The sequence below is a fragment of the Kogia breviceps genome, chromosome 12, assembly GCF_026419965.1.
Source record: "Kogia breviceps isolate mKogBre1 chromosome 12, mKogBre1 haplotype 1, whole genome shotgun sequence".
Classification (NCBI taxonomy): Eukaryota; Metazoa; Chordata; class Mammalia; order Artiodactyla; family Physeteridae; genus Kogia; species Kogia breviceps.
In genome coordinates this window covers 11987304-12000251 of record NC_081321.1, presented here as the reverse complement: position 1 = coordinate 12000251, position 12948 = coordinate 11987304, and the positions used below count along the sequence as shown (strand labels likewise).

General features: G+C 38.3%; 1 protein-coding gene across 1 annotated transcript in view; it reads left to right on the top strand.

Moving 5' to 3' along the window:
* Positions 1-12948, top strand: part of SLC15A5 (solute carrier family 15 member 5) — an 84289-nt gene that overhangs the window by 16214 nt on the left and 55127 nt on the right. Inside the window, 1 exon segment of the mRNA XM_059081532.1 lies at positions 5954-6174. Coding sequence (XP_058937515.1) covers positions 5954-6174 — 221 coding nt within the window.

Here is a 12948-nt window from a genome sequence, read left to right as displayed (position 1 = left end):
AAAAGGCAAAAAAGAGGAAAATGTAAAGGAAGTATAAAGTATAAACTTGGTCTTTATCAAAAGACCACTTTGACGTATTCTAAAGTGTGTAATTATCAAATAATTCTGATTTTTTGTGACTAATTATGTATACATAATTTTCATATTCAAATTTTCTAAATAACTATTTGGCATCCAACCATTTGCTTCCTAATCTCCTATTTGAAAATATATTCATCTGAATAAAGAATTACAACTCTTTAAGTAATACAAATCTATCTGATCACCTCTGTTTACTGCCAGCCTACTCTAGTCTATATGTTACATATTTTAACATGTGATAAGGTAACCTTCCTTTGGACATTTACAAGAAAGAAACTGTATTAGCTGCAGTCAAATTATAAAATGTTCACCAGTGGTTTACTTCACACAATACTATATCAAATGAATATTCTGGAGTTGTTTTGCTTTGTTTTGTTTTCTATTTCCAAGTTATACGATCACCCAATTATGATGAAGTAAAACTCTGTCTTGCCTCTAGAAAAGTATATAATCCTTATTTTGGCTTCTTCCTCTCTGACTAAATTGGAAATTCCTCAAAGCTGTAATTCAAAGCCATAGGTGACCTTAAAGAAATGATTTTTTATATGCTACCTTTTATTTTAAGGTAACTTTTCAAATGTGGACCATGCATTCCATTATGTTTAGCTGTCAAGCATGGCCTTCATTTGCATTTCTTCCCACTGCCATAATTTTGAGAACTGGCAGGTGACCAAAGAAGAAAAAAATGTGCATCTACCATCTAGAGTGCAATGTAGGCTTTTCTTTATTATAATTAGGTAGCATAGATATTCATGATTAGATCAAGGTCAGAGGAGCAGAACATCAGAGCTAAGAACTTAAAGGTACAAAGAATAGAAAAATTGCTTTCTAAAGTTTTTTTTTTTTTTAAATAGTAATGGCTACAAATCTTTAAGTTTTTCAACAAAGCATTTAAAGTAGTTCATCTGTTTTCTTTTAAAATGTGCATGCCTGGTGTGTTTGCCACGCATGTTTAAACTGGAGCTTGAAAAAATATATAAAATAAAATAAAAAATAAGGGCTTCCCTGGTGGCACAGTGGTTGAGAGTCCGCCTGCCGATGCAGGGGACGCGGGTTCGTGCCCCGGTCCGGGAAGATCCCACATGCCGTGGAGCGGCTGGGCCCGTGAGCCATGGCCGCTGAGCCTGCGCGTCCGGAGCCTGTGCTCCGCAGAGGGAGAGGCCACGACAGTGAGAGGCCCGCGTACCGGAAATACATAAATAAATAAACTGGAGCTTGAAGTTTCGGTTGCATTTTCAATTCAGGTTTTTTTTCAACTTCCCGTTTCTGCTCCTGGTGCAGAAAACCAATTTGGGGATTATAATGACAATGGATTTTTCTTTTTAAGGCTGAGTCTACAAGACACACAAAATTATTTGTATAGGGCTTCCCTGGTGGCGCAGTGGTTGAGGGTCTGCCTGCCGATGCAGGAGACGCGGGTTCGTGCCCCGGTCCAGGAGGATCCCACGTGCCGCGGAGCGGCTGGGCCCGTGAGCCGTGGCCGCTGCGCCTGCGCGTCTGGAGCCTGTGCTCCGCAACGGGAGAGGCCACAACAGTGAGAGGCCCGCGTACCGCAGGAAAAAAAAAAAAATTATTTGTACAGAAGGCATGAGTTTTCTATCAAGTCTAATAGATTATTCCAGGAAGGTGGTGTGATGTTTAGATGTAGAGGTTTTCACGGGGACATTCCTCCTAACACTCGGGGTAACGACCTTTGGATGGGACAATGGGCGCTCCCTTTGGGTAGACAGATTACCATGTAGCTCCTTTTCCTGACCGCTCGAACTTTCTGGCTCCCTCTCAGTCCAGCTGATCAATTTCGGTTTACTGCTTCCTCTTCTCTCCGACTTACAACCCATGTAGTTCATTGTCCACTCTTGGGTACCTTTTCTCCTCTCACAGTCTCCTAATGGGAAGCCCTCCGATTTATTCCAGGGACCCCACTCTTCTCACCCTCTTTCCTTAAGTAAACTCTAGTCCCACAGCTTTTAATGCCAACTATACACCAAATGCTCAATTTCATTTGACCTCTCTCCTCACCTTGAAACTCATATATATCTGACTTCCTATTTAACATTTTGATTTTGTTATCTAGCGCTTATCTCAAATTTAACCTGACCAAAACTCAACTCTTGATTCACCCAACTGCAAACGGATTCCATTCTTGTCTTCTCCATCTTCGTGTAAGTCACTGAAGCCCAGTGGTTTAAGGGGAAGGAAAGTAGCATCCTCAAATCTTCTCATTTCTTCAACCTCTCCCCACATTGGAAGGTCCTATTGATTCTCTGACAACACATCCATTGTGTTCACTTCTCTTCTTGCTGTTTTATGTCCAAGTCATCACGACTTCTTACCTGTATTCCAGCTTCCTCTCTTGTTCCTTAAAATCCATTATGCACACAACTACCAGAGTTCCAGAGTAACTTTTAAAAAATATACATCATATGTCCACTCTGCATAAAATTTCTTAATGGTTTCCCATAACATAGAGAATAAACCCCAAGCTCCTTTGTTTTGGCCTGTGAAGTCTGACCCTGACCAAATCTTAGACCTCATCTCCTTCCAACATTTTTCCTGAGCTACTGCCTCATTGGCCTTTCCTGTTCCTGAGCTTCTCCCTGCTCATTTCTGCTTCATGACATGCCTGATATATGCTTCCTCTAGGTCTTTTTGCCTATTTCCAGTCTATTCAATCCTCAGTTCAAATTTCAACTCTTTAGGTGTCCTCTACACACTACCCACAATCAGTCTCTATCTTATCACCTCATTTTCTTTTCATCATTGAACTCACCTAATATTTCCTTGCTTGTTTAGTGTCTTCTCAGGGATCTCTAGATCTTGTTCACTACTATATCATTAAGGCCTAGAAAAGTCCCCAACACATAGTAGGTATGTAATAAATATGTTAAATGAATGAATGATTGCATTCACATTTGTTTGGCATCAATTACACACACGTGGAGGGCTAAAATTTTAGACCTCATTCATACCTAATCATTTCTTGTTCTTAACCATTTTGTTTTTGTTGCTTCATATCACCATATCAGATACAATTTTACTTGTTTAAATAAATTATTTTTTCAAAGTGTGTATTCAAGGCAGTGCTACTCAAAACTTGGTCCATGGTGTAGTGCTGATCATAAACTGTTTGTTACTGGCGTGCAACATAGAAAATAAAGACACTGAGAGAAAACATGTAGAAATATTATGGAAAGTTACATCATATGTCTGTTGAATCTAATAACCAAAAGATCAGGTTTTATATTTTGTATCTTTGTTTTTATTTTATTTTTTAGGTATTCCCTTTTTTTTTTTTTTTTTTTTTTTTTTTTTGCGGTACGCGGGCCTCTCACTGTTGTGGCCTCTCCCGTTGCGGAGCACAGGCTCCGGACGTGCAGGCGCAGTGGCCACGGCTCACGGGCCCAGCCGCTCTGCGGCATGTGGGATCTTCCCGGACCGGGGCACGAACCCGTGTCCCCTGCATCAACAGGGGGATTCTCAACCACTGCACCACCAGGGAAGCCCTAGGTATTCCATTTTATCGTATTTCACAAATGTATTGACCATAATAGTTGAGAATTTTTTAAAAAAAAACTTATCTTTTAACACAGCTAGTTTCAGAAGCGCTAATCCGAACTACCTTTCTTTAGAAATAATATGATAGTGGTATTTAACTACTTAATAAGACTGGAGGTATCAATTTATCATGCATAAAAGCAGATCCAGGGCTTCCCTGGTGGCTCAGTGGTTGAGAGTACGCCTGTTGATGCAAGGGACGCGGGTTCGTGTCCCGGTCCGGGAGGATCCCACATGCCGCGGAGCGGCTGGGCCCGTGAGCCATGGCGGCTGAGCCTGCGCGTCCGGAGCCTGTGCTCCGCAACGGGAGAGGCCACGGCACTGAGAGGCCCGCGTACCGAAAAAAAAAAAAAAAAAAAAAGCAGATCCAAATTTATCTTGTGACAAATAGTGATTTGTTTATATGGAAAAGAACTAGTGAGTTTAAAACATATTACATTCAATAAAGTCCTGAATTTAAAACATAGGAAGGAAATTGGGGAGAATACCTCTTGAAATAACCCTTCATCCTGCAAATAGTTAATAATAAAGTCTATTTGAAAGCACAGAATAAGTTGGATCAATGCCAGTAATGAGCCTCCCGTCTACATGGTACTGTTTCGCAAGAGTTGATCCGAGAACAGGTTGATGAGCAACAGAGATGAGATGAGAAGGAAATGTCAGGAAGTCAAGCCTCCTAGCCCAGACCTGTCCAAATTCCGTCTCTAGACTGTTCATCAAGACATTTTCAGTTTTCATCTTACCAAAATCTTAAGTAAACTAATTGAAATAGCTGGGAATAGTCTCTTAATAGAGAAGTTCTTTCTCCAGTAGTAAAGAGATGTCCCAATTACTTCCTTGTTAAGAGACACAGACCTTGGTCACTCACAGGTGCTTCTGTTCCCTTGGCCTTCTCAGTTCCGGTCTGGCCACAATGACTAAGGAGGCAGTAGTGACTGTAGATATGAGCCTATCCCCTGCCAGCAATTATCCCGACATACTTCCACTTGACCTCAACACACTTCACAGAGGCCTCTGCTGTAATCACTCTTGGTCACTACCAATTTGGGCTGGATTGGATTCAGTGACTTAGAGGTGAAAGGCTCCATATTCAATTACCAGGCTCCCAGCTTCCTCAATTAATCAAACACTGACATAATAGGTCTATTACAACTCTTAAAGAAAAGACCAGATCAAATCACTATCATCCCTCTATACCCATAAAAAGAAATATTAATAAATATCCTTTATTTAAATTTAAAAACCAATACTCTGTGGCATTTAAATGAGCTTGGTTAGAAGGCATTTCACCTAGCATTTTACTATAGGAAACTTGAACATAATTAAAATGATGATCAAACTATTATCTGAGTTTCTACAGCAGCTTTCTTTGGAGAAACTCAAACATTTTTATATTTATTTTATTGTTTATCCTGCAACCATAGTTTGGTGTCTTAGTAATTTGTGAAAGGGTTTATCTGGTCAAAAGGAGTGCTATGAAAAGTTGTATCATGATGGCACAGCTGAACTGCTAACCAAACCGGGATCTCTTACCTGTCATTGTATCAGGAAGTCCTAATGGAGTCAAAGAAAAGGTGAAATCTGAAAGATCATAAAAGAAGCAACAATGAGATTGCAAATCACTAGCAGTAAGTGATTGCAAACATCTAAAGCAATAAAATACTTCTGATGCTAAAGCAACAGCCATATAAACCCAGAGGAAACTACTGGAAAAGTCAAAAGCCAACTAATCTAATCTGAACTTTTAGTGACACTATCAGCATACATAAAGTCATTTGAAGAGTTCAAAGTTTAACCTTATGTCTGAAATTCAAGGATAAAGTCAAAGCAGAGAAAATATTTCCTTTCATCTACATGTCAAAATAAGAGACTGCCTTCTACCTAACAAGGAAAGTGAGGATTATTTATAAGGCAATTTATATTAAAAAATAGTACCAGTTCTTTGTGTTAAGGCTGTAAATGAAACTTCAGGTTGTCTTATTCATTAATGTGTTCAAGTTAGAGGCTTCTGAGAGATTCTGAAATCTTTTACTTTGGTGCTTTATTTTGTCACCTTTCTTCCCTTTTTAATATGCTTCCACTGATCTTAGCTTTTTCATTTTTCACATCATCTGTCAGGCACCACCTTGGGCTGGTCACCAGGATGCCAGAACCCTTGTCAGATGCTTACTCCTTTGAATTCAATCCCTTGGGTGCTAAAATCTTCTCAATCACTTTACTGCCTTTCATCCTTACAATTGTCATCTTTCTGATTGACATTTTGGAAACTTGAAGAACAGTTCCTTTACTAATATGTAATATTTCCAGTTGCTTGCAGGTTACTCCCTCCTGACAACCTTTGGGGTGTTTGTTAATGCACTAAAAACATGCTGTCTGCAGTATTGCCACCTTGGCAGAGGTATGACAAGCTGGTTAGACCATGCCAAGGAAAGAAATGGCGGCCGCTACAGTGAGGTCCATGTGGAAAACACAAAATTTTTCTTCACCCCTCTCCCTCTCTTCATTTTTCAGCTCCTCTACAGAATGTGCATTATGCAGGTGAGGAAAGGTAATTAATACTACCCCTAGCAACAATCAAATGATTGCATGTTAACATAACAAGTAAACATTTCTTTTCACCCCAACAAGCGCTTCCCATATACTTCTTTAGGCTGTTATCATATAAATACATTACAGGCTCTAATTTGAAGAGCTAAGTGGAGTCAGAGGCATACCTAAGGAGGACCTGGGTGTAATGTTTTTCCTATAGAACTATGAATGTCTATCAGTAGGTGCAGACAGTACTTCAGAGAATTTTTCATAAGGCCTAAGAGTAATGCACAAAAATATGAGATCTATGGATAATTACCCAACTATTCCCTTCCAAAGGTTTTGCTTCCTCCTTGACCAAGTCTTTAAAAACTGGTACTAACAAGTAGCTAAACTGGCTGATTTGAGTACCACGCCCCACTGTACTCTTAAGTATAAATACTAATCAGCAAACTATTCTTTTCCTACCAATTCTTAGTTCCCTTGGTGAATCAGTCCCTATGCTATGAGGAAATCAGGGGGAAAATACTAAGTCCAAAGTACTGTTTATAAATATATGTGATTTTAATACAATTTTAATGTAGTAATGGTCAAAGATTCACTTACTTATGAAGAAATATAAATGATTATAAAAGTCTTTGAAGAAATTTGGGACTCTTCCTTACTAACCTCTACCTTGGAATTAGATGGCTAATGAGTGAGCTATATTCTTAAATCATAGAATAATAGAGCTGGGAAAAAACTTAGAGATTAACTTATTCAACTACTTCATTTGTTGAAGAGGAAACTGAGGCTCAGAAAAATTAAGTGATTTTGAAGGGGATAAGGAGGTCATACAGTGAATAGTAGTGAAGGAAAAGCAGAATCTACCTTCTTATTCTTAGTACAATGCTTGCTTCTCTAAACCAGGGGTCAGCAAATTATTACCTGCAGGCCAAATCAGCCCACTGCCTTTTTCATATGTCCTACAAGGTAAGAAGGTTTTTACATTTTTCTATGGTTTAAAAAAATCAAAAGAAGAAAAATGTTTTGTAGCAAAAGACAATTATTCAAAATTCAGTGTCCATACCCACAGACATAGAAAACAAATATATGATTACCAAAGGGGAAGGGGGAGTGGAGAGGATAAATTAGGAGTTTGGGATTAACATATACACACTACTATATATAAAATAGGTAACCAACAAGGACCTACTATATAGCACAAGGAGCTATACTCAATATTTTATAATAGCTTGAAGGGAAAAGAATCTGAAAAAGAATATATATATATATATATATATATATATATATATGAATATATGAATCACTTTGTGGCACACCTGAAACTAACACAACAATGTAAATGAACTGTACTTCAATTACAAAAAAGAAAGTAGCCCGTGCACAGCAACCAAGACCCAGTGCAGCCAAAAATAAATAAAATTAAATTCAAAAAAAAAAGGAAGAAAGTACAATTGTTAGCAAAGGATAAGTATAGAACTTCTGTTTGGTTAGAAGGATCCTGTCCTTCTAACCAAACAGAATAAAAACTTCTTCTTTAAAAGAAAAAAAATTCAATATCCATAAATAAAGTTTTATTGGAACACAACCACTCCTGTTTGTTTGTCATAGTATGTCTGTTTATGCATGAAAACAGCAGAGTTGAGTAGTTGCAACAGAATCCACATGTGGAAATACTGTCTATCTGGCCTTTTACACAAAAGTTTGCTGACCCTTGTTCTAAACAATGCATGAAAGCTAGGCTGATTTAGCAGATTCAACCCCTCTCTTGACTCCACAATAGTAGATGGAACAAAAACACAAAATTACTACCTGTATATATGTCATTAATAGCATGAACACACACTCCCTCTTGCGAGAGCACCAGAATCACAACTAACTGCTGAATAATGATCAACAGGAAGACTAGGACTCACCAAAAAAGATACCCCCGCATCCAAAGACAAAGGAGAATCCACAATGAGATGGTAGGAGGGGCACAATCACATTAAAATCAAATCCCATAACTGCTGGGTGGGTGACTCACAAACTGGAGAACACTTATACCACAGAAGTCTACCCACTGGAGTGAAGGTTCTGAGCCCCACGTCAGGCTTCCCAACCTGGGGGTCTGGCAACAGAAGGAAGAATTCCCAGAGAATCAGACTTTGAAGGCTAGTGGGATTTGATTGCAGGACTTCCACAGGACTAAGGGAAACAGAGGTTCCACTCTTGGAGGGCACACACAAAATAGTGTGTGCATCGGGACCCAGGGGGAAGGAGCAGTGACTCCATAGGAGACTGAACCAGACCTAACTGCTAGTGTTGGAGGGTCTCCTGCAGAGGCGGGGGGTGGCTGTGACTCACTGAGGGGACAGGGACACTGGCAGCAGAAGTTCTGGGAAGTACTCCTTGGTGTGAGCCCTCCCGGAGTCCACCATTAGCCCCACCAAAGAAACTGTAGGCCCCACTGCTGGGTTGCCTCAGGCCAAACAACCAACAGGGAGGGAACTCAGCCCTGCCCATCAGCAGACTAGTGGATTAAAGTTTTACTGAGCTCTGCCCACCAGACCAACACCCAGCTCTACTCACCACCAGTCCCTCCCACCAGGAAACTTGCACGAGCCTCTTAGATAGCCTCATCCACCAGAGGGCAGACAGCAGAAGCAAGAAAAACTACAATCCTGAAACCTGTGGAACAAAAACCACATTCACAGAAAGATAGGCAAAAGGAAAAGGCAGAGGACTATGTACAAGATGAAGGAACACGATAAAACCCCAGAAAAACAACTAAATGAAGTGGAGACAGGCAAACTTTCAGAAAAAGAATTCAGAATAATGATAGTGAAGATGATCCAGGACTTCAGAAAAAGAATGGTGGCAAAGCAAGAAGATGCAAGCAATGTTTAACAAAGACCTAGAAGAATTAAAGAACAAACATCTAGAAGAATTAAAGAACAAACAAACAGAAATGAACAATACAATAACTGAATTGAAAAATACACTAGAAGGAATCAATAGCAGAATAACTGAGGCAGAAGAATGGATAAGTGACCTGGAAGACAGAATGGTAGAATTCACTGCTGCAGAACAGAATAAAGAAAAAAGAAGGAGAAGAAATGAAGACAGCCTAAGAGACCTCTGGGACAACATTAAATGCAACAACATTCGCATTATAGGGGTCCTAGAAGGAGAAGGGCGAGAGAAAGTACCAGAGAAAATATTTGAAGAGATTATAGTCGAAAATTTCTCTAACATGGGAAAGGAAATAGCCACCCAAGTCCAGGATGTGCAGAGAGTCCCAGGCAGGATAAACCCAAGGAGAAACACGCCAAAACACATAGTAATCAAATTGACAAAAATTAAAGATGAAGAAATATTGTTAAAAGAAACAAGGGAAAAATGACAAATATGAGGGAATTCCCATAAGGTTAAGAGCTGATTTCTCAGCAGAAACTCTACAAGCCAGAAGAGAGTGGCACAATATACTTAAAGTGATGAAAGGGAAGAACCTACAACCAAGATTACTCTACCCCGCAAGGATCTCATTCAGATTCTACTGAGAAATCAAAACCTTTACAGACAAGCAAAAGCTAAGAAAATTCAGCACCACCAAATCAGCTCTACAACAAATGCTAAAGGAATGTCTCTAAGTGGGAAACACAAGAGAAGAAAAGGACCTACAAAAACAAGCCCAAAACAATTAAGAAAATGGTAATAAGAACATACATATCAATAATTACCTTAAATGTGAATGGATTAAATGCTCCAACCAAAAGACACAGGCTTGCTGAATGGATACAAAAACAAGACCCATATGTATGCTGTTGACAAGAGACCCACTTTAGACCTAGGGACACATACAGACTGAAAGTGAGGGGATGGAAAAAGATATTCCATACAAATGGAAATCAAAAGAAAGCTGGAGTAGCAATATTCATATCAGATAAAATAGCTTTAAAATAAAAAATGTAACAAAAGACAAAGAAGGACACTACATAATGATCAAGGAATCAATCCAAGAAGAAGATATACCAATTATAAATATATATGCACCCAACGTAGGAGCACCTCAATACATAAGGAAAATACTAACAGCTCTAAAAGAGGAAATTGACAGTAACACAATAATAGTGGGGGACTTTAACACCTCACTTACCCCAGTGGACAGATCATCCAAACAGAAAATGAATAAGGAAACACAAGCGTTAAATGACACAATAGACCAGATAGATTTAATTGATATTTATAGGACATTCCATCCAAAAACAGCAGATTACACTTTCTTCTCAAGTGCCCGTGGAACATTCTCCAGGACAGATTACATCTTGGGTCACAAATCAAGCCTTGGTAAATATAAGAAAACTGAAATCATATCAAGCATCTTTTCTGACCACAATGCCATGAGATTAGAAATCAATTACAGGGGAAAAAACGTAAAAAACAAAAAAACATGGAGGCTAAACAATGTGTTACTAAATAACCAAGAGATCACTGAAGGAATCAAAGAAGAAATCAGAAAATACCGAGAGACAAATGACAATGAAAACATGATGATCCAAATCTTATGGGATGCAGCAAAAGCAGTTCTAAGAGGGAAGTTTACAGCAATACAATCCTACCTCAAGAAACAAGAAAAATGTCAAATAAACAATCTAACCTTATACCTAAAGGAACTAGAGAAAGAAAAACAAAGAAAACCCAGTCAGTAGAAGGTAAGAAATCATAAAGACCAGACCAGAAACAAATGAAATAGAAACGAAGAAAACAATAGCAAAGATCAATAAAACTAAAAGCTGGTTCTTTGAGAAGATAAACAAAATTGATAAACCTTTAGCCAGGCTCATCCAGAATAAGAGGAAGAGGACTCAAATCAATAAAATTAGAAATGAAAAAGAAGTTACAATGGACACCATAGAAATATAAGGCATCATGAGAGACTATTACAAGCAACTCTGTGCTAATAAAATGGACAACCTGGAACAAATGGACACAGTCTTAGAAAGGTATAACCTTCCAAGACTGAACCAAGAAGAAACAGAAAATATAACAGACCAATCACAAGTAATGAAGTTGAAACTGTGATTAAAAATCTTCCAACAAACAAAAGTCCAGGACCTGATGGCTTCACAGGTGAATTCTATCAAACATTTAGAGAAGAGCTAGCACCCATCCTTCTCAAACTCTTCTAAAAAATTGCAGAGGAAGGAACACTCCCAAACTCATTCTATGAGGTTGCCACCACCCTGATAACAAAATCAGACAAAGATAGTACAAAAAAAAAAAAATTACAGACCTATATCACTGATGAATATAGATGCAAAAATCCTCAATAAAATACTAGCAAACAGAATCCAACAACACATTAAAAGGATCACAAACCATGATCAAGTGTGATTTATCCCAAGGATGCAAGGATTCTTCAATATATGCAAATCAATCAATGTGGTACACCATATTAACAAATTGAAGAACAAAAACCATATGATCATTCTTATACACTAATGATGAAAAATGTGAGAGTGAAATTAAGAAAACACTCCCATTTACCATTGCAACAAAAAGAATAAAATATCCAGGAATAAACCTACTTAAGGAGACAAAAGATCTATATGCAGAAAATTATAAGACACTGATGAAAGAAATTAAAGATGATACAAATAGATGGAGATATATACCATGTTCTTGGATTGGAAGAATCAATATTGTGAAAATGACTCTACTACCTAAAGCAATCTACAGATTCAATGCAATCCCTATCAAACTACCACTGGCATTTTCTACAGAACTAGAACAAAAAATTTCACAATTTGTATGGAAACACAAAAGACCCCGAATAGCCAAAGCAATCTTGGGAACAAAAAATGGAGCTGTAGGAGTCAGGCTCCCTGACTTCAGACTATACTACAAAGCTACAGTAATCAAGAAAGTATGGTACTGGCACAAAAACAGAAATATAGATCAATGGAACAGGATAGAAAGCCCAGAGATAACCCCCCCCCCACATGGTCACCTTATCTTTGATAAAGGAGGCAAGAATATACAGTGGAGAAAAGACAGCCTCTTCAATAAGCGGTGCTGGGAAAACTGGACAGGTACATTAAAAGTATGAAATTAGAACACTCCTTAACACCATACACAAAAATAAACTCAAAATGGGTTAAAGACCTAAATGTCAGGCCAGACACTATCAAACTCTTAGAGGAAAACATAGGCAGAACACTCTATGACATAAATCATAGCAAGATCCTTTTTGACCCACCTCCTAGAGAAATGGAAATAAAACCAAAAATAAACAAATGGGACCTAATGAAACGTAAAAGCTTTTGCACAGCAAAGGATACCATAAACAAGACCAAAAGACAACCCTCAGAATGGGAGAAAATATTTGCAAATGAAGCAACTGACAAAGGATTAATCTCTAAAATTTACAAGCAACTCATGTAGCTCAATAACAAAAAAACAAACAACCCAATCCAAAAATGGGCAGAAGACCTAAATAGACATTTCTCCAAAAAAGATATACAGATTGCCAACAAACATATGAAAGAATGCTCAACATCATTAATCATTAGAGAAATGCAAATCAAAACTACAATGAGATATCATCTCACACTGGTCAGAATGGCCATAGTCAAAAAATCTAGAAACAAGAAATGCTGGAGAGGGGGTGGAGAAAAGAGAACACTCTTGCACTGTTGGTGGGAATGTAAATTGATACAGCCACTATGGAGAACAGTATGGAAGTTCCTTAAAAAACTAAAAATAGAATTACCATATGACCCAGCAATCCCACTACTA